General features: G+C 47.8%; 1 protein-coding gene across 2 annotated transcripts; it reads left to right on the top strand.

Annotated features, from left to right (window-relative positions):
• The first annotated feature begins 555 nt into the window (after positions 1–555).
• Positions 556–11453, top strand: EIF4H (eukaryotic translation initiation factor 4H). Of its 2 annotated transcripts, XM_054166657.1 has the most exons (7): positions 556–688; positions 6470–6651; positions 7627–7691; positions 7788–7884; positions 8516–8581; positions 10382–10540; positions 10749–11453. In XM_054166657.1, the coding sequence occupies exons 1-7, from the start codon at positions 630–632 to the stop codon at positions 10883–10885; spliced, it is 765 nt and encodes a 254-aa protein (XP_054022632.1). In that variant the 5' UTR covers positions 556–629; the 3' UTR covers positions 10886–11453. The 2 variants fall into 2 exon arrangements, with proteins under 2 accessions (XP_054022632.1, XP_054022633.1); XM_054166658.1 differs by lacking the exon at positions 8516–8581.
• The last annotated feature ends 9615 nt before the right edge of the window (positions 11454–21068 follow it).

The following is a 21068-nucleotide window of genomic DNA, read 5'->3' as shown; positions in this document are numbered from 1 at the left end:
TAAATCAACCCGTGCAAAGGGTACATTCTTAAGAACACCGAGAATCTCTGGGGTGCAGCCCATTGTCTTTATTTACAGTACAACACAGCACTGTTCTCTAGCTGGCGTGCAAGCACCGCGCAGGTTTGCTGCCTGCCTTCCAGCCACTCATCCCGTGCCAGTCGCAGGAGTGCAGGGAATAAGTGCAACGCCTGGAGTCCAAACCACCTCTGCCTTTGATCTTATCCGCAGCACCAGCAAGATGACTTGGGGACACAGCAGAGACGAGCCCTGGGCTAACACACCAGGGCGGCTGAAGCACGCTCCAGGGCCAACGGCTTAGGCTGGTATCACCACTATCCGCCCAGCCCCGGCTCGCAGCTCACACCGCAGGCTGCCCCGAAAGCAGGGCGGCGCTGAGCAGAGCCGTGACCTGGGGACGCCGGTGAGTGTTTGTGACGGAAGCGGAGGAGCCGCCAGCCGCCCGGCCTTCCCGACAGGCAGTAGTGCAGACGGCCCCGGCGGGGCGGGGAGCTGCAGACAGGCACCGCGAGGGGCAGCCCTGGCCCGGGCCCCGCCGTATATAAGCGGCGCGGGGTCCTGCAGGCGCGGTCCTGTCACGCTCGCACGGGGAGGAGGCTGAGGTGGCGATGGCGGATTTTGATCCTTACGACGATCGGGCCTACAGCAGCTTCGGCGGCGGCCGGGGGTGAGCTAGGAGGCTGGGCCGCTGGGGAGCGCCGAAGGCTCCCTTCGGAGCAATAAGGGAAGGAGGGAATGGCGCTGCGTGCCCGCCCGGCCGGGCGAGGAGGGGGCGCGGCCGGGCAGGGCCCAGCCTGCCCCTTTCCCTGTGGAGATGGCGGGCGGGAGGGCGGTTGGAGAGAAGGACCGGGAGGACGCTGTCTTTAGGAACCTTCCGAGCTCGGCGTGCCCCGCCACCTTCCCAGTTCTGGAAGATGGGGTTAAGCCCAGCGAGGCGCGGCTCCCGCCCGCTTTGTGAGGTCAGGAGGGGGCCGCGGTGTCCCAGGAGGGGTTAGCGACCGTCCCCTTGCTACCGCGGGGTGAGTGCCGCAAGGTTTAGGGCCTGGCTGCTTGGGAACGCCGGGAAGGGGCGGGGAGGAGGGTGTCGCTGTGTTCCCGCCGGCCCGGAGGCGAGTGGAGGGGGGGATTTAGGGAAGTGCTGGGCTAGAGCCAAGGTAGGCCGTCAGGAGCTCCTGCAGGGACAGACCGGGAGATGGGAGGAGGGAGCCTCCCGTGAAGGACTGTAGAGAGGCCCGTGTTCTGGAGGGATGCGCTTCGCACGGCGAGGCGCCCGGCGGCGGGGGGAGCGGCTGCGGCGGCCCCGAGAGCGGGCAGCGTGGTGATGCCTGCAGCAGGGAGGAAAGGGGAGGGCTTTGTGGTGCCTTCGGTTGAGGAGGGCTATGAGCTGCCGTCCCGCATTATCCGGGGCTCCCGTGCCCGCTCTAACCCTCTGACCCTTAGGAATAGGGTTCGTCTCCTTTCTGTTTCGTTGGTCGAGAGCGCACGTAGGCGAGTAGGCACAAAGACAATAACCAGCAATTTCGAAGTTTGTCTTAAATCTGGTTAGGTTGATGCAATTAGCTATTAACCGTTTTGAAGGTTGGTGGCATCTAAGTTTCTGTGTGTGCTAAAATAAAACAGTAGGCATTAAACTACAAAATAAACAAGGTATGTTTCCTGATCAGCAGTGTTCTTTCCTGTTCCTGGAGTAATAAATCTTCCTCATTTCAGACTGTTTAGATAGCAGGAGCTACAGCTGAGGTTCTCTTGTCTTTGGAAACACTGGCACTTCAGCTCTGTAAGGTCACTTTATTCGTAAATACCTTTTGTGTTTAAAGAGGAGATGTCCCAGAACAGAGATGATGTAGCCACTTAAAATTCTGTTACTTTTTCTTCATTCTATAGCAAACAACCTTGACAACAGCCTAAAGTAGCACTTGACACTCAATTCAAATGTTACTATCCAGTCTGTCATAGCCAGCGTAGGCACAGTCTGTGAAGTCATAAAATAAAAGTTAAAATGTTACTTGCAGTGTTCAGATTTCAGCACTGTCTCTCAGATGGCTGCTAAAGACATCCTACTGGTTTGTAGATGCCTTTGCAGTTGAGAAAATGTACTTTATCAGAATGAGCTGTAGTTTTAAACCTCAGATGCTACTGATGAGTCCAACTTTCACTCCCATCTAATTTGTCATTGTTGGTAAGTTACAAACAGCTCATTCACCATTTCAGACCTTAACAGGTCTCTCTGTTTTGTATGAAGACCTGTGTATGTGTAGCCCATGTATGACTGTTCTTGAAGGTTCTGTTTAAAGCATCTCATGTCAACTTAGTTACTCCTACTCTCATTTTGAAGTGCTCTAAGAATAAGAACCAGTGACAACTCCACTAAGATACAGTGAATTTTGTGGAGTGGCATTTTTTAGGGTCTTCAGTTTGTATAGAGTAAGCACATGTTCTAAGTGGGACAGGTAGAGAACAGCCATGTGTAAATGCTAACATATTTAAGATATCTGTGTTTCTCACATTCCTCCAAATTATGGTGGAAAAGCAGCAGAATATGGCTGGTGAGATGGGACAAGGGTTTTGGTGCACCTGAGACGCCTGGTAGTGCACTGGTGAGGAGCTAAAGCATAATGCTTTGGTATGCAAAGGCCACTTAGTTGCAGGTGAAGAACGTGCTGCTGGCATTAATAACAAAAGGCTTACCATAAAAGCTCCTTGGTAAGTGGTTTGGAGCCCCAAATTTGACACAAAGCCCTGTAATTAAACATACTGAGGCCTGGGTGAAACTCTGAACATCTGTAAAGCTTCTCAAAGCTGACGGAAACTATTTATCACTCCTGACTTGCTGGTAGGCTGTTTATTTAGGTGTGGCTTTAAGCACTGGACTTAATACTGAGCACCTTACTCAAAGGTTAAGATTCATCTGCTGCAGTGCTGAACAAGTGAAAAGGGAGAGCTAATCTCAATTCTGGCATTTTGGGTCCTTTCTTACCCATTTAGTGTTAGTAGATGCCTCCTAACTTTTAAGCTTGGGTAAGCTGTAGCTGTTGCTGTTTGCAGAGATGTACTGGATTGCTTGAATAAATTGGGTGTGTATTTAGAGTTGTGGGCTTGGAGACTCTCCACAAAACTGGCATCCTGCTGAGCCCTGTGCTGCCTCTGGTAAAGCACGAAGGTTGGAATCCAGTCAGGCTGTTGTCTCTGTTGTGCAGAAAGATAAATACTGAGCTATTGTTTCGAGCCTTAGTGAAAGGCTGTTAAACTCAAATACTGGCTTTCAAGTTATTCTTTGTTTCAAACTTATGATACATCTTGTCTTCTGGAGAGAATAACTAAGCTTTCTAAAAGAATAGCTTCAGAATTATAGTTTAGTTGTTCTGTCACCCCAATATGGCCTTACAGTGTCATAAATTCAGCCCACCAAAAAGTAAGTCTCTCATTATAGAGGTGTTTGTTTCTGCATTTGCTAGAAGCAAGTTCTTTCTCTTCAGTTTCCTGCAAAGAAATTCAGTAGGTGCCTTCTTTCAGATTCCCACATTATGGTGACATCATTATTACCTAATTGTCTGAGCAAAATTTACACTGAGTGGGGAAATGCAGATACTAAACATTTTGGTGTGACCCAGTTCACTTAGCTCAGATGTTTTTAATTATAGTTGACTTTTGTCCTATTTTGTTACAAATGAGAGCATCTTTCCATCTCATTGTTTGGTTACTGAAGCCAGCCTTTCTTTATTTCACTGCTTCAGTGTTGTAAAAACTGTATGGAACTGTAGAAAGTTTGGGTTTGTGTTGCTATCCTGGAAACTTAGTTTAGAACCTAGTTATTGACCATTCCTGTTCTTCAGATGGAGACTAAAGTACCCAGTATATGGTTATATAATTGCTATCTGAGGCCTTGATAGATCCAATTTAAAAATGCTTGCTTTCCTGACTTAATATCAGTAGGGATTGCACAACAGGGCATGGATTTCCACACAGTACCCTGTGAAGTTCTGATTTGCTGTGATAGAAACAAGATTTGTCTGCAACACAAAATTCTTTGGGGGATTGCTAACTTAAGGGTGTGGTTTCAGAAGTAGCTCAAATTGATCTGAGTGGAGGTGGCTGTTGAAAGCTGTAGTCTAAGCCCTCCTTCTCTTTCTCCTTCCCATGTTGGCACTGTTGCTCTTTGCAGCTGTCCAGATCACCTTGTTGATCTGGCTGAGAATTCAAGTTCAGAGCACTTTGTTTAGGTGCATCAGCTCACTGAGCCAGATGACTGGCAGTCCAGAGAACATGGTGAGAAGGTGTAGAAGGGAATGCTCCTTTTAAACTTAGCTGAAGCAGTTTGATGTTCCTGTAGAGCATGACGATTAAGTTTTTTGGCTACAAATTAGATTATGGTATTGTAATAGCTGTTTTTCAGGCCATAATTGAGAATCAAGGACAAAGGCATGGAACCAATTCTACATATTGTGGAACTCTTACTTTCTTGGAGTTCTTCCTCAAGACTGCAGTCTTAAGACCACAGTACACACACAGCACCCAACTGTAAGAGCTGTAGTTCTCCAATATGTTTTTGACTTGACCTACTAATGAGGCAAAAGCATATGAGGAATATTGTCCAAAATGCTAAAATTTGAACTTCAGTGTACACTAAGGATATGTAGATTGTGATTTAAGTGCATTTAGCAGCATGCTGATGGAGTCAATGACAAATGTCTCTTGCACAGAGCTGCTACCATAAAAAGGCACAAACATCAGGTGAGAGGCACAAAACCCAGGCTTACCTAGGAGGAGTTAAGGAATCTTACTCAAGATTTCTGCTTTATCTGATTCATTAATAATGAAATATTTATACTGGAATGAAAAGGGGGGGGGGGGGGGAGGGAGGGAAAAAGGGTACATTGCTTGGCCAATGGATTGTCTGGCTGTGTGCAGCCAGCCAGAATAAAAGAAGATGATAATTATTCAGCCTTCTGTATTTCAGGTAGGACTCTGCAGAAATGTAATTAGTCTGTGTCACACTAGCAAACTCTGGTCTGGTACACTTTGTGTTCCACTGTGCTCTTAAATGTACAGTGAGCCTCCTGGAAAGGGAGCAGGCTTGAAGAAAGCCCTGTGAGAGTAAGGCATTGAGGGAGAGCATGGGCAGAGTAGAAGGCAGGCAACTCGGGTAAAAGTCAAAGATTGCTTAGGTGGGGCAAATGGTGTTGGAACCAGTGGCAGTGGCATCCTGTAGTTTGGAAATCCAGGATCTCTAATGTAAGGTCATCTTGTGCCCACAGTACACGTCTTGCTGTCTGTAAAAGAGAGCTGTAGAAGAGTCACTTCTACAGGAGATGCATGCATTAACAGGCAGATGTGTTACGTGTATGCAGCGGAGAATTTAGCTGTTACAGGCTAGTTTTTCAGCAAGCAACGCCAGTAGCCTGAAGTGAGACTGAGAGAGCAGGGGAAAAGTTTACTTCAGTCTGTGATTGTGTTATCTGTTCAGTTCAAAGCATCCCAGTCCTGTTATCTGACAATTAGGGCAATAATTTCAGTTAGAGGAAGATGTTGTTTTTTAGGCTAAATGCTGCTGAGGTAATTTTAGATAATTTTGGAGTGGTTGTTGGATCATAAACTATCAAGTTGAATAAACATTGGATCCAGCTTAATTTCTGGGTAATGCTTGTGTCATGTAAGCATTTATTTGCTGCTATAAATTAAGATTAATTTTGTCTGGGATGGTTTTGGGTTTATTTGTTGTTTTTTTTTCAAGACGTGGTGCTTTTGAGTAGGGGACAATAGAGAGAGCCTTATGTTGCTTTTCCTAGTGGATTGTGGGATGAGAGAATTTCACTCATTTTACTGCTGAGTCCACCTGTAACGTAGTTAAATGTTCATAGAATGGCTTAGGTTGGAAGGGACCTTAGAGATCATCTACTCCAACCTCCCCACCATGGGCAGGGATGCCTCTCAACTGGACTTGGCTGCTCAAGGCCTCATTCAGCCTGGCCATGAACACCCACAGGGAGGAGGCAGCCACAGCCTCGCTGGGCAACCTATTCCAGAGTCTCACTACCCTCATACTGAAGAACTTCCTCCTATGATCCAATTTAAACCTACTTTCCCTCAGCTTAAAACCATTCCCCCTTGCCCCATTGCTAGACAACTTTATGAAAAATCCCTCCCTAGCCTTCCTGTAGGTTCCCTTCAGGTATTGGAAGGCAGCTCTAAGACCCTTCTGGAGCCTTCTCTAGGCTGAAAGACCCCAGCTCCCTCAGCCTATTTGTTTTGCCACTGAAGAACAAGTGTATGAGAGATGAGGTGGCCGGTAGTGGAGGTGTCAGGTACAGGCAAAGGGGTAGAAAAAATAACCAAAGTTGTGGGAAAAATCCATTCCCAACAACTCAGACAGCACCTGAGCAGTGCTCTCTACTGTATTCCCAGCTGTGTTGGCAGTCAAGTTCCAGAGACACTTTTTTGTCCTTGACAGGGCTCGTGGTGGTGGCCTTGGTTCTCGCAAACAGAAAGAGCTGCCAACAGAACCTCCCTTCACAGCATATGTGGGCAACCTCCCTTTCAACACTGTCCAGGGTGACATAGATGCCATCTTCAAGGATCTCAGCGTAAGGAGCGTACGACTAGTCAGAGACAAGGAAACAGACAAATTCAAAGGTGAGCATTCAGAGTTGGAGTGGCTAAAGGGTGGGAGAAAGCACGGTGCTTCTAAAGCCACTTTAATGGGGAATTGCAGTCTGCTCTAAAGAGCAATTAGCACTGTTGAGCTGTGTTTGTTCCTGATGTTGACTTATGCAAGTTTCTCATTCACTACCAAGTAAACATCTTGTTTGAGTGAGATTCACTGTTACTTCATCATCTTAAAGTACAGACTTAACCTGAGTGACAAGAGTCAATGTTTGCCCTGTCATAAAAGGGCTTTCTCAAACTCTGTTTGTCTGGTATGAACTCTAACAAGGCTGAGGTGTCTGACCCTATTCAGATCCGTGACCTTAACTGTTCAGTGCTTACATGATCTTTAGTTCAGAAGTCTCCCAGAGCTTCAGCTCTACTTTTCTTTCCGGCAGACAGGGAGAAAAAGCAAGTAGACAAGGCATTCAGTTGTTTTAGAGGATGCAAATCTGATTTCCATTGGAATTGGCCAGTGGAAAGGGAATGTATTTGCAAATTACAGGGAGTGGAAGAAGGCTAAACTCTTAACAGAGGGTCTTAGAAAAGAAAGAAATTCACCAAAGGATGTGGTTACAAAATCAGAGTGCTGGCCAAGCAGGTACTTCAGCTTCTTGTTTAACTAATTAGTAACTAAATATCAATATTCAGCTAAATAATTGTCTGAGGGCACAGAGCAAATCTAAGCTGTAATGAAAGCCCTTTACTAAGAGGAATTCATCAGGCTCTTGGTGTAGCGCCCATAGAGTTCTGCCTCAAGACTTGTCGCCATCATCAAGAGGCACAGGTAAATACATTCATCATCAATGGTGTCTGGTTCCTGAGTTGTGTACATCCTGCACTTACCAGACCATTGCTGGTGTCTGAAGGAGAAGGGAGACTGTTAGCAGATATGCAGGAAGAGCAGCTTCTTACAAAGGCCTTGCAAAGTGCTGCTATTAACTCTTGAGCTTCTTCTTGCAGGATTTTGTTACGTAGAGTTCGATGAGGTGGAATCGCTCAAGGAAGCTCTTACATATGATGGTGCAGTAAGTATACTTGCAATTGCTTTGTGAAATAAAGTCTCAAACTCCTTGGCAGCCCATATGCTACATCCTGAAGTGGTTCTCCCCTCTGTTTAACAGCTTTTGGGTGACCGGTCACTCCGAGTGGACATAGCAGAAGGCAGAAAACAGGATAAAGGTGGCTTTGGCTTCAGAAAAGGGGGGCCTGATGACAGAGGTGACTTCCACTTTTCTAGCTACCTTCTTCAATGTAATGGTTGTGGCTGTGACTTCTGGTGCTAGCTAATGCTGATAAGGCTGATGATATAAGAAGGAAATGTTTTATACATGTATACCCATTTCTAACCTAGCTGCTGCTGCTCTTGAAATGTCTGGAATTTAGATGTGCTTTGTGTCTGAAAGCTGAATGTTGTCACTCCTAGCCCAGGAAGTGGGACCAATACCCCTGGTATTGTACAGTGTCTTGCAGAGGACAATCATAAGCCCAACAGTCTGATCTGCTACTATTTTAATATGACATAAGAAAAGTGAGTAAGCACAAGGAGACAAATACTTATTTTAGACTATCTCCTGTTCCAGGGTCAAAAGAAGCTTTGCTGTAGCTGAGGCATAGCTGAAGTAGACTCACTGGAGGTCTCCATTGAATGTGTATTAAATCCTTCTGACCACTTAGTCTTGGTTAAGTTAAAGTGGCTTTCTGTTCCTGTGCAATGGAATTTGGTAATACTGAAACAAAAGGATTTTCCAGCAACATAACTTTGGATGTTGAAGGACTGAAACTTTGGTGTCCCCTTGATCAGTCCTTCCCAGAGCTTCAGACCTGAACACAATTGTGGCTTTTTTCCTAGGAATGGGAGGAGGTTCCAGAGAGTCCAGAGGAGGTGGATGGGATTCCAGAGATGACTTCAATTCTGGTATCAGTATTAACACTTATACAGACAGGCAGCCTAAAAGGCACAGAAATGTTCTCATTTCATGTCAGCTACATTTGTCCCTATTACTGTTTTAATTGAGTCTTCTGTATTCAGCTTTGGACATCCTGCAGCTGCAGTGGGATTCCTCAGGGGGAAATCTTCCATTGCTTAATAACAGAGGGAAGAGTCTTGCATGTATATTTCATTAAATAGTCCTAACTGACAGAATAGTTGTCCAGATGCAGCCTGTGGTGTCCAGGTCTTCAAGCATTTCTCAAATGTGGCCAAGTACATTTCTGAATAGTAGCAGAAACAGACAGCTCCTGTGGAAAAGTTGAGAATGTATTCTTTCAGAGCAGGGGCTTCCACCTTCATAAGGAGATGGGACATAAAGGTGTGTGTCCCTGAAACATCTGACCTCTCCAAAACCGTGTTCCAGAGCACTTTCAAATGCAAAATGTGCCTAAACCTTTAGACCTGTTACAGTAATGTAAGTTGCAGCAAATGACTGAGCTTGCTGAGTGGAAGGTAATGATGCAGCCACTGGGTTTGCTCTTGACTTCCAGTCAGCTTCTAGCTATTAGAATCCAAGGTGATATTAACACTATTGCTGTTGTCCTCTGAAATTGTGGGTTTGGTCCATTTTCTGCTGGGGAGATGCTGGCAAGTGCAACTCTGCAATGTCTGGTCCCTGCCTGAGTGGAATGGACAGAGGAGTGGTTACCTTTGCCACTAGCATGAAACTGAAGCGTGGTGCTGGAGAGAGGAAGCTTGCTACAGCATTGTGCCTAACCTGCCTTTGTAGCTAAGCATTCTGGTGTCGTAGCTTTATAGCTTCAGCATCAGCTTCTGCAAGCGTGGATGTATTTCAGCTTGAGATGCTGGATGAGTGATTTGTGAGCCAGAAGTTTAGCATTTTAAGGCTTAGCTGCTACAGAAGCTTTTCCTCTCAGGTTGTACAGCCTTGCTCTGGATCAAGACTTTAAAGATGGTTGTTTGGCACTGAAGTAAGTAATGGACAGTTCTGCAGCTCTGCCAAATACTGAAGTGGAAAGGAAAATCTCAGATGGGAATAAAACAACTTTCTCTTCCAGTCAGCTTCTGAAAAACTGAGCCTATTCCCCTTAGGTGTGCTGTTAGCCTGAAGTATCCTCCTCCCACTGAATGCAGGGGGCTGGGAGAGATACTGTAGGGTAATCACTGGGTGCTTACAGGAACTCTGCTCAACAAGAGACAGTTCTTGATGATTTTGATAGATAAACTGAAGAAATGCAGTTAGAAAAAAACCCAATTCATACTTCAAATATGAAGCTAACTCTTCAGTCTAGTAAATGCCAAAGGCTCTGTTTTCCAAGGACTAGACACTTTGCTACCCCCTTGCCGTTCTCCCCTTTGCTCTGCTCCTGCAGCCTTCGTGCTCAGGCTGTAGCCAGGGTGATCGATTATCTGGCTACAGGAATATTCCCTGAGCACTCTCTGAATTCAGCTGATGGTGTTAACAGACTGAAGTTGCAGCTGAAGCTCTTGTTTTAAGCTCACTTGATGATGACCCACTCTCCAACACCCCGGTGAGCTTCTAGATGGACAAAGCAGTTTCTGCCCTTGGCAGAGCGTGTTTGGTTTCGGATGGAATCTGTATGGGCCTGTTAGATCTGTGAAGCACACAGCCTTATGGACAATGGCTCTCAGTGAATCCTTTTGGACTGACAGCAGTGACTTGCAAGGTTTTTTCCAAGATAAAAATCTAGATTAAAAGCATTGCCAAATGTGCTCTTTGAACTCACTGCCTTTCATCTTCAGGATTCAAAGATGACGACTTCTTGGGAGGCCGGGGTAGAGGAACCCGCCCTGGAGACCGGCGACCCCCAGGTGCCTCAATGGGAAGCGTTGGCACCGGTCGCTTCAGAGATGGGCCTCCCCTTCGTGGGTCTTCCATGGACTTCAGAGAGCCAACAGAAGGTAAACTCTTTACATCTTCTCTTGACAGTTGGACTCCATCTTAGAGGTGTTCTCTAAACAAGATAATTCTGTGCTTCTCTAACCGAGACAATTCTACGCTTCTATAACTGAGCCTTCCTTCACGAAGGAGACCTCTGCGTTCTTTGGCGGGTTAAAGCTGCTACCCTTGCCAGACAGCTCTTTAAAACCTGAATGATTTCTCTTCCAGAGGAAAGAGCACAGCGACCTCGACTTCAGCTCAAACCTCGAACAGTTGCTACTCCCCTCAATCAAGTAGCCAACCCCAACTCTGCTATCTTCGGTGGAGCCAAGCCCCGAGAGGAAGTAGTAAAAGAGCACGACTGAGTTTGGGGTCGAGAGGGAATGGGGAGGCGGGAGAAAAAGCAAGACAGTACAGAGTGGCTAGCTCTGCTGGAATGTCAACCCTGCAGTTTACCATTCCTACCATCGGGTATTTGTCCTCTTTGAAACCCAAAATACAGAGCTTGTGAATGCATGTCAGCTGTTAACAAGTGGTTTTTAGTACGTTCTTGGCTTTGCTGTATCTAGTGCCCGCTTTGTGCTGAGTTGCCCTCTTCTGTTTCCTTCCAAGCGGCACACTTGCCAGTAGATAAGGCGGTGTAGCTGCTTCCACCAGTGTGGAGGTCTCTGGACACAGGTGCTGCTTCACTTCTTCCTTTCTGGGTTTGTTTTACTTTAGAAGCACAGGTTAGACTTAGTTACTTCCCTGTATTGTTTTGTTTTGCTTCCTCAGTGCTCCTCTTCTGACCTGCATGTCTCGTTCTGTATTGCTGTGGCTCTGAAGAGGAAAACTGGAGAGTCCAGATGAGTTGAGCAGAGAAATTTACAGTTCTAACCAAGTAGTGAAATACCATTTCTGACAACTGGTGATGGCGTTCCTGGATGCAGCAGAACCCCTCTGGTAAAAACCAAGGGGGCTGCTGCCCTTTCACACAGGCCAGGAAGTATCAATTTCACGGATGGGAATAAAATGGGCTGGTGAATAGGTGGTAGAATCACAGTGGGTAAAGCATCTGCCTGCAGACTCTTGCTGTGGTGGCTATTGACCTGGAAATGGTATGGGCCTACCCCTCAGCTGAAGGTTAGTGCTGCAAAGCTGTGCCTCTTGGAGCACAACGGCTCACTGGCTCTTTCTGCTTTACTTTTTTGGGTTTTACATGTTTGGGAAATTTTTAAATGAAGTTTCTACAAATAAAATGGACTTTTTTATTTTTGTTGAAGGAGTATATACTTTTGCCATGCAGTATGTAATCATCCTTAGCCCTTTGTATTTCTTTGCCCAGTGGTGTACAGTTTTAAGACCTCTGCTTTCAACAATAACTTGAAAATGGGCAGATTAGAAACCATCCTGCTATAGATTTCTCTTCATGTAGAAGTTTGAGTAAAAAGCATCTCTGACTGCTGCATCTCTCTTCCCTTGAGCTGTTACTTATCAGTGTTGTGTGGGAGGGAGGGAGGTGAGGCTGGAGCGAAAGGAGAGAGACCATTCGTGTTCAAAACCACACCCTTGAATCTACAAACACTGAAGTGTGGATGTGTCCAGTGCATGAGAGACACTTGGGCCCCTAATGCTAGTGCTGACAGCTTTCAGATAAAACAGCTGGCACACCAGAGTGCTTGCAAGAGGAGTTTGGAAGCATGGCTGCTTCACTGCCAGCATCACTGGCTAGTGGTGAATTCCTTCCCTCGAGACCCCTTTAATGTCAGAGTCCCAGCAATTTACAGAACTACTCTTTCCTTCCTTCTGCTGCCTGTCACTTAATCTGCTTCTGAGATAAGAACCATTTGTCTAACACTAATACTTTTAAATGGAGACAGACATGCATTTGTGTGGTGGTATTCCAAACCCACAATCGACCCTCTTTACATCTTCAATGTGGAAAAGATTTTTATGAACAAATTCCCCATCCTAAAACAAAACAAAAAAAAAAAACCCACCACCAAAAACCAAACCCAACCCTCACCTCTAGTCACAGCTGTTGACTTTTAAAGGTTAAAAAAAAAAAAACAAAACAAAACAAACAAAAAAGGGAAAAAAAAAAAAATAGGAAAAAAAAAAAAAAGCTTAAAAAAAAAAAATCAAAACAACAAAGAAAGAAGAAGAAGAATTCCAAACACTTAACACATTCTGCTTCGTAACAAAAGAAATTTATGGCTATGGTATTTTGTGAATGATCTTTTAAATAAAAGAAAACATTAAGTAATATTTAACATTGGTCTTTATTGAGTCTGCTAAGGCATGGTTGATGGGGGGCGGGGGGGAGGGTTTCCTTCCCTCCCCCTCCTCAGTTTTCAAACGTTGTGTTCAGCTTGGACATTGCCTTCCTGACACGAAAGGGGAAGCAGCACCAGCCCCCTTCTGCCACTAGGAAGGGGGAGGAGGAAAAGATTAAAGGGGAGGAATCAAATCTTGTTTCAAATCTCAACACGTGCTGGAACGTGCAGCACGTGGACACACAGCTTTCCCTCCACCAAGTTCTTTGGCCTGTGGCTTCAGTGTGACTTCAGTCACCTGGCCGAGGCTGCCCGGCAGAATTCGGCTGTGCTGTAGCTTGAAGGTCACAGCTGCTTGTTCCTGAAGCTGGATCGTGCAGCCCTCTGCCCAGAATCCTCTGCCTGGTACAGGGTACAACATCTGTTCTCCCAGCTTGAGTAGTGATCAGCTTAAGGTGGAGTCTTTGTGGTAGGACAAAGGAAACGTCAGCTTGCTGCTGTCTTGCCCAATTTCTCCCTTTTTCAGCTGACCTGTTTCCCACTAAACATAACTGTCAGGGAGGCTTTGAAGTATGTGAGAGGCAGGTTTTGACTGAGGAAACGAGCCCTGACCTTCCTGCTGGCTTTAGTGCTTTCCACAGCATGAAAGGATGGGGAAGTGTTCCTCCCTTCCAGCTACTCAGTCCACTCTTCAGACCTGCTGGCAGGGACAGCTTGAGCAGAGAACTCAAATCCTGCTCTGAAGCCCCTTGCTCCTGGCTGTCTTAGGGGACTAACAGCTATGGTTCAGTATGTCAGAGCAGGGCTGCCTAGGTGAGAGTGTGCCCTTCAGCTGCTGCCCCTGAGCCTTGCTCAGAGCTGGCCTTTCAGACCTGGCAGTGGAAGCAACCATTTCATCCCTGTGTGGAGGAAAGTGATACTGATGGGCAAGCAAGGCAAGAGAGATGGGGAGTGGCTCATCCTGGCTCTCTAAATGTTTTTCTGTATCTGTTAACCTTTTGTCAAGGGTTTCCTACCAGAGAGTGCAGCCTAATCCAAACATTTACCTCTTTAGTAGCTCTTTGTATACCAACATTGATGTATCTCCTGGTTTCTCTAAAGCATTCTGCTTCCAGTAGGGTTAAGGTCAGACTTCCCCAGTCCCTTTTCCTTTCCTCCTTTAAACATTCTCCCATGCAGAGCCATGGCAAAGTAGCTTGGGTTAACAGCTGACAAAACTATGTTTAATATATGGAAGTGGCATTTCAGCTTTGTAGGAGGCCACAAGATGATTTTTAACCTACCCCATACAGGAAAAAGCAGTTAAGGTTTAATCTGTAGTGCTTAATTTTACTCAAAGCTAAGCCTGGCATGGCAAAGCCTAAACCAAGGAGGTTCCTGGCAGGGGCAACCTGGATAATTCACTTGTGGCTGTTCTCACCAAGTTATTTCTAGTAGCTGTGCAGAAACTTCTTCAAGCTTGAACTTAAAAAAAATAACCCAAAGTGAAGTGAGGAATGCAGCAGACAGCTTTTGGCACTGCAATTGGGTTTGCTTTGCTGCTGTAGAAAGTGCTTTGCTGTGTTTCTCCAGTTGGGTTGCAGTGGGGAAGGCTGGTGTGGTGTCTGGCAGGGCGTGGGCCAACACAAGTGAAAGCAATGTGCATCTAATGTGCTGCAAAACTCCACTGGGGACCACCAGAAAATAAACCCCACTGGGTTCCCAAGCCCAGGAGCAGTTCTAGGAGAGCTAATCCCAGTCCTCTGATGGCAGCAGGCCAAAGCTGGCATGGGTGTGTTGCCAGCTCACTGGACCATGCAAGTCTAATAAGTCTAATCTGAGGGGGTCTTTGGGCTTGTTGCTCATGGATGTTGTTCTGATGGATGAAGAAAGAAGTGCAGGAGCAGTTGCATACTGAAATGATGGGCTGCTGATAGACTCAAGTTCAGTTTATGCCCTTGGGGGTGGCTTACCTGTCTTCCTACAGGACCAACAAGATGTTAACCTACTACTGAGTCTCCACTGTTGACCCTGAGTGGCTGAAGTCCTGCTGGTTGTGGCTGAGTGTGGCTGAGACTTGCTGTCCCAGGGCAGTTTGGGATGGTGCTGGTATTTTCCAGTTTGTCTTCTGGATTCTATTACAGTTTCAATCCTGACTTTAGCACATAGTGAAGTGGGAGCCTTTGCTACCTGTAGTGCTAGCTGCTGCCTTGCCTTCAGAAAAGATGAGGAAATGGTGACAATTTCAGAGCAAATCCTGTGCTAATGCAACCCCTCCTTTTAGTAGGAAAGGTCTCACACTGAAGCCAGCTAATTTTTAAGTGCTTGTGTGAGCCCTTCGTCAGAGCACTTTCCTGTAGCAACCTGCAGAGCAGCCAGTGGCTGGCTGACTGCTGTGAGCACAGCAGATTGGAGTGACAGTTCTCCAGGGCTCCCCCTGGTCACTCAAGAGTGTGTTCAGGCCAAGGGCTGCATGTCCAAGCAGTGCAGTAGATCAGGGGTAGATCTCTGGTTCCCCACACCAACCTCCTTCCTCCTCTGCATGGAAGCAGTTCTGGTGGTTATATGGCTGCTGGCTTTCAGCAAGTACCTGGGTGATGAGCTCTTAGCTGCCAGCATCTGTAAATCTGGGTTCAATTTCTGGGTTGCATTCTGGTGGTTTCAGTGTTTTGCTACCACAAAAGAGGGAAGGCCCTGAAGGGATTGGGCTGGTGGTGCGTCCTGGCACGTTCTAAGTTGCTTTGTAGCTGGCAAGGGCACTGCTCTGGACTGGATTCTTGGGGTGAGTTTTCTAGGTGCTGCTTGTCCTGCATTTTCAGAAAGGGGAGGTCCTGTGGCTGAAGGGGAATCTGGATTCCAGCTGAGACTGGAATTTTCCCATCTGGTAGCTGAATCCCTCCTCTGAAATGCCACTTTTCCCACTGCAGGATTTCAGGGAATCAGGCTTGTTTGGCGTGGCAGAAGGCCATCTTTCCTTGGGGGCTTCAGTTTCACCAGGTCATCTGCAGCTCCTTCTGTTGTCAGTGGCACCACCAAACCCATCAGAAGCATTTAGAAAGGTGTCAGCAGATTCTTGGAGCCTGCTTTCTGAGAGGATTTAACCCTTCAGTGCCAGGCACTTGGCTCTCAGGCCTGATGCACCTTAGTAACAGCAGCAGCTTGATGTCATTTCATGCTGGAGACTAACTGGAGAAACGTAGCACCAGAGCTGTAGGCGTAGAGCTTGCACTTCTCCTGCAGGGAAGCTTTGCTGCTTCCTCCCTTTGCTCACTTCACCCCAAAGCTTAGATGGGCACAAGAAGCAGGAGATGAGGTTCTGGCTGCACATGCAGTGCCACAGTGTGTGTGCAGTGTCGCTGCCATTAGGTCTAAGCTCACATTCCTCACCTCACTGTAGCTGTTTGGGTGTCTAAAGCATTTTCTGGTTTCCTTTCCCGTGGCTGCAAGGACCCTGCTGGGTGCCACTTGCCTGCTCACCAGCAGCTTCAACGCTGGCTTCCATGGCAGGGGGGTTGGAAGTAGATGATCCTTGAGATCCTTCCCAACCCTAATAATTCCATGATTCCCTCGTTTCTGCCCCCTTTGCAGCCAAGGCCATCCAAGGGCTTTCAGCACTGTTACAGGGACAGCCTGCTGGCCTGTAAGCTCACAAATCCTCATGCAAAGCTCTAGAGTACCCCGGGGTTGATGTTTTGGGGACGTTATCGCTGGGATTGCTGCCACCACCTTTCTGCCCAGTAGGTTTCAGCCAGGTTAAGTGTTCCCCATGGTAGGGACTATGCTTCCTCCTAGGAAATTGTTTTGTTTGTGTCACCGTGCTCCCGGGATCTGCCTCTTTCTTTTAAATGAACCAAAAAGAAAAGAAGAAAAGATCACTAAGTACCTCTATAAACCCCCTGCCGGATCTGTACTGTACTGAATCTGTATCATTTGTATTGCTGTATTTAAAAAGGAAAAAAAGAACTCAAATAAAAGCGTTCAAACCTTCCAGCGTTTTGTGCTCGCATCTCAGCATTGCAGTGTCTCCACTAAGCAGGGGTGGGGAGAGTGGGAAGCAGCTTTGCAGTGCCCCAGGGATGTAAGAGGATCGATCTCGGCGAACTTAGCTCGGCCAAACGTCTGCGGAGCACCCGGGGATCGCAGCTGTGAGCGGTCTTTCCACTGGGTGGTAGCAGCAAGTATCTTCAGCTGCAAAGCTTTCGGTGTCAGCGGGGTGAGGAGATCAGGCTTGCAGTGGGGCGTGCAGGTGGGGCTGCCAGGGGGTGGCACTTCCCCTTTGGCTGGGGAAATGCTTCACGCAGCCACAGCTCGGGGGAAAGCCGTTTCTTGGGCTGCCCAAGAGCGTGCATCTGCTACTTCAGCACGGCAGAGAACTTCCTCCGAGATGTGGTTTGTAGTAAAGCTGCGGGGAGAACGTGGCGAAGCAGGTAATGAGCAGCTGGGACGAGAGGTGTGCTTAGATCCCAGAGCAAAGGGGAGCTGAGTGCTGACCTGTAAAGTAGGCAGCACTTGACTCAGAAGGCTTATGAGCTCTGGCAGAAAGGGGCTGCTGGAGCTCGGAAACCTCTCTTCCACACTTCCAGCACTGGGTGTGTTTCTGCAGCAAGGCCAGCTGTAGATGCTGCATTGATTTGCTGATCCTTGTTGCTGATTTCTGACCAGCTTACTCCTAACACCTGGCTCAAGCAAACCCAGCTGAGCTTTGGGCAGACCCCACCTTTATCTAAAAGGATGTAAAGTGATCCCCCCAGGCCATTTAGGCTTCCAGCCACAGCAGGTAAGATGGGCAGGGTGGAGCTTGGGTTCTTGCAGCCTCTCTGGGTCCAAAGAGGTTTCTCTACGGCTGTTTAGCTGTGTATCAAAGAGAGAACAAGAGGGTTTAGTTAGCTGCTCAGCCTGACTGAAGGAGTAGGTGCTGTGTGTTTGTTATGGGGGGAAAACAAAACCAAGCCAAAATGGGTAAGTCCCTCCTTAGCCTTCCTGTAGGTCTCCTTCAGATATTGAAATGCAGTTGTAAGGTCACCCTGGAGCTGAACAGCCCCAATTCTTTCAGCCTGTTCTCCATAGCAGAGGTGCTCCAGCTCATCTTTGTGGCCCTCCTCTGGACCTGCTCCATCAGGTCTGGATTACAGCTACTGTAATGAGGCTTGAAGCCAGTAGATAACTTCCTCTTTATTCATAAACCCACCTTACTCTAGTCAAACACCAAAAAAATTAAGGAACTAGGTTGCTTTGGGGCTTTCTTTAAGAGCAGAGCGAAATTGCATCTGCAAACTGCCAGCACTGAAACCTGAGGAAGAGTTTTCCAGAGAGGAGCTGCGTGTTTGGCCTCTAGAAACAGCAACCTCAGGCTCCCTTTGAGACTTGCTATTATCTCTTCTCTGAAAAATAAGAGAGGGCTTGTTTGTTTTATCTGCTACGAGTTTGGTCCAGGCAGCATCTGCTGCTTCCAGCCTGCAGTGTTCACTCATAGAATCAGGATTGTTAGGGTTGGAAGGGACCTCAAGGATCATCTAGTTCAAACCCACCTGTCCTGGGCAGGGACACCTCACACTAGATCAGGTTGCTCCAGAGCCACATCCACCAAAGGCTCTTTGCTAAGAGGATACCTGAACTTTTTTGGGGTGGCACCAGACCCATCTGAAACTGCAGGGCAGCTTGGGAAGGGACCTTGGCAGCCGGCAGGGTCCCTCTGGTGAGGCAGCAAGGGGCTGGCTGGCCGAGTGGCGGATGTTGGGGTTAGTGATTCAGATGATGACAGGAAGCCAGCAGCTGGCTAGCAGAGCCCTGGAGGAACCAGCTCCAGCGTTGGCAGCTGCGGCCGTGAGGGGCAGGAGGAGATGGGACAGATGCGGGAGAGCGGCTGAGGCTGTGGCTAAGGTGAGAGAGGGTCACCTGGGGTTCATGTGAAGGCTCTGGGGCAGCTGGAGGGTCACCTGGGGTTCATGTGAAGGCTCTGGGGCAGCTGGAGTGTCCCGCTGGGTTTGGTGAGCTCAGATAGCCTAGCCTAGACCTGGGGGAAGTCGTTTGAAGAGGACTCAAGGTCAGCTCCATAAAACCCTTCTGGAGAGCAACGTACTGCACCTCACTCCTCACCGCTGCTTGTGGTCATCAACTGACAAGCCCCAAGGTATGAAAATTACCAATTAACCTCTCCTCAGCAGCACTTAATGGCCCTTTGGACCCAAAATGAGTCTGTCCTGTACAACCTGGATTGATAGTTCTATGACAGTGCTCTTTCCATCTCCCCACCCTGTCTGCTGATGGCAGCATGGCTGGGTTTTAACTACATGAGTTTACAGCTGCTGAAACACTCTGGAAGATTCAGCTCAGTTGAACTACCTTCATCCCAGATCTGTTTGGCCCTGCTTCTGACTCCTGCCTATAGCTTCTGGGACCACTGCAGTCCACCCTGTTTCTCCCTCCAAAGCCCAATCCTATGGAATGGATGGCTGGAACTGCACCTCCTGGGTTTCCCTACTGGTTTCAGGGTTTGTGTATTTCTTTTGCTCCATGTAAGTAACCGGAATTGCTAACCCTGGATAGAATGAGCTTTGTCTTTGCATCCCTTTCCTCTGGTGATCAATGTTCAGTGTACCATGGGCCCCTTGAGCAAAGCAGGGTAATTTGGGGATACTCTTGTGTGATATTGGCTCATTTTCATTGCTCTGGGCTGCGCAGGAGTGATTAGTTCCATCCATGTGGGTTGCTTTGATCTGCAGTTGCTAATGTGGCCTCTCCATGGACTCTTCAGTGGTGGTGGAGGATGCTGCCTGGCTTGGATGCTGCCTGGCAGGGGAAATTTAAGGACAGATACAAGAGATTTCTGTGAATTCCCTCCTTCTGCTGGCATCCTCATTGTGATTAGGATTTTGTGCTGTATTTTCCACTTGAGTTGGTTGGGGTGGGGTGGGGGGGTGTTAAATCAACTTCCACATTCATAAAGTGCTTTATCAGTTCCAATTTTCCCCTCTTGTCCTATGTTCTACCAAAAAACATCCACTGCTCCTCTGCTATAAAACAAAGCTTGGGCTGCTGGAATGGCTGTAACTAAACCAGCCTTTATCTGTGTGGCAACAGCTTTGCTAAGAAAACTTGACACTGGCATAAAATGATGCTCAGAGGGCTGGAGCCCCTCTCCTATGAGGACAGACTGAAAGAGTTGGGGCTCTTCAGTCTGGAGAAGAGAAGGCTCTGAGACGACCTAATTGTGGCCTTCCAGTATCTGAAGGGGGCTACAAGAAGGCTGGGGAGGGACTTCTCAGGATCTCAGGTAGTGATAGGACTAGGGGGAATGGAATGGAATGATGCTGGAGGTGGGGAGATTCAGGCTGGATGTGGGGAAGAAGTTCTTCCCCATGAGAGTGGTGAAGCCCTGGAATGGGTTGTCCAGGGAGGTGGTTGGGGCCCCATCCCTGGAGGTGTTTAAGGCCAGGCTGGATGAGGCTCTGGCCAGCCTGCTCTAGTGTGAGGTGTCCCTGCCCATGGCAGGGGGGTTGGAACTAGATGATCCTTGTGGCCCCTTCCAACCAACCCTGACTGATACTATGAAAATCTGGGAGGAAATGGGAAGTGGAGGCCCCTGGAAGGGAGCTTTTCTGGAGGCTCCAAAGTGGCCATTGAAGTGGTTCCAGCCATAGGAGCTTCCCTGCTCTGAGCAGTGAGTTTCCCTTGCCGGGGCTCCCTGCGGCAGACGAGCAGAAAGCAGCGTTGCTTTTCTTGGCAGCCTCAGAGACACTGAGTCAAGCTGAATGCTGCATCTGTTCCACAAGCCTCTGCTCAGTTTCACACGCTGGGGCCTTAAATAAGCTCTCCACTTCGTATTTCATGCCAGTGACTCATCCAATCAGTCTGAATTAGCCCTTAATTTCTGGCAAATTGGGGCAGGCCACAAACCTTTCTGGAGGGGAGAGGAGACGAAGGGTTTGTGTTCGCCTTGGGGGCGTTTGTTCCTTTGCCAAGGGGTTGAATAGGTGACACTACCCTGCAATTTGGTCTTTAGATTGTGATGTGAGCTTGGAAGGTGTGCTGGGTGTGTCTGCAAAGGGCCAGAGCACCATCTCACAGAAACCCACCTGGGCTTGCTGCTGCCACCTCCACGCGTTCCTCCCTCGCCTGCTTCTTTGGGTAGAAGAAGTTTAACTATGCTTTAAGGGCTCTTAACGGGGGGGTTTAAGTGAGCTTTTTGCCTCTTCTGGCTGCTGTTGGAAAGTTCTTCCAGACTTTCCATCCATAAGGAATCTTATTTCTAGCCTGAGCATACCCAGCTTATCCCCACTCACTCTCTAAGCTGCTGTGGGTTATATTTAAGCAG

This window comes from Dryobates pubescens, chromosome 13 (genome assembly GCF_014839835.1).
Source record: "Dryobates pubescens isolate bDryPub1 chromosome 13, bDryPub1.pri, whole genome shotgun sequence".
In the NCBI taxonomy this organism is placed as follows: Eukaryota; Metazoa; Chordata; class Aves; order Piciformes; family Picidae; genus Dryobates; species Dryobates pubescens.
Note: the sequence above shows the minus strand (reverse complement) of the source record. Positions and strands in the feature narration are given on the sequence as shown.

Coding starts and splice junctions, on each gene's coding strand:
- EIF4H (XM_054166657.1), top strand. CDS start 630: ATGGCGGATTTTGATCCTTACGACGATCGGGCCTACAGCAGCTTCGGC. Junction 6,652..7,626: donor GGAAACAGACAAATTCAAAG/GTGAGCATTCAG, acceptor TTCTTCTTGCAG/GATTTTGTTACGTAGAGTTC. Junction 8,582..10,381: donor CAGAGATGACTTCAATTCTG/GTATCAGTATTA, acceptor TTTCATCTTCAG/GATTCAAAGATGACGACTTC.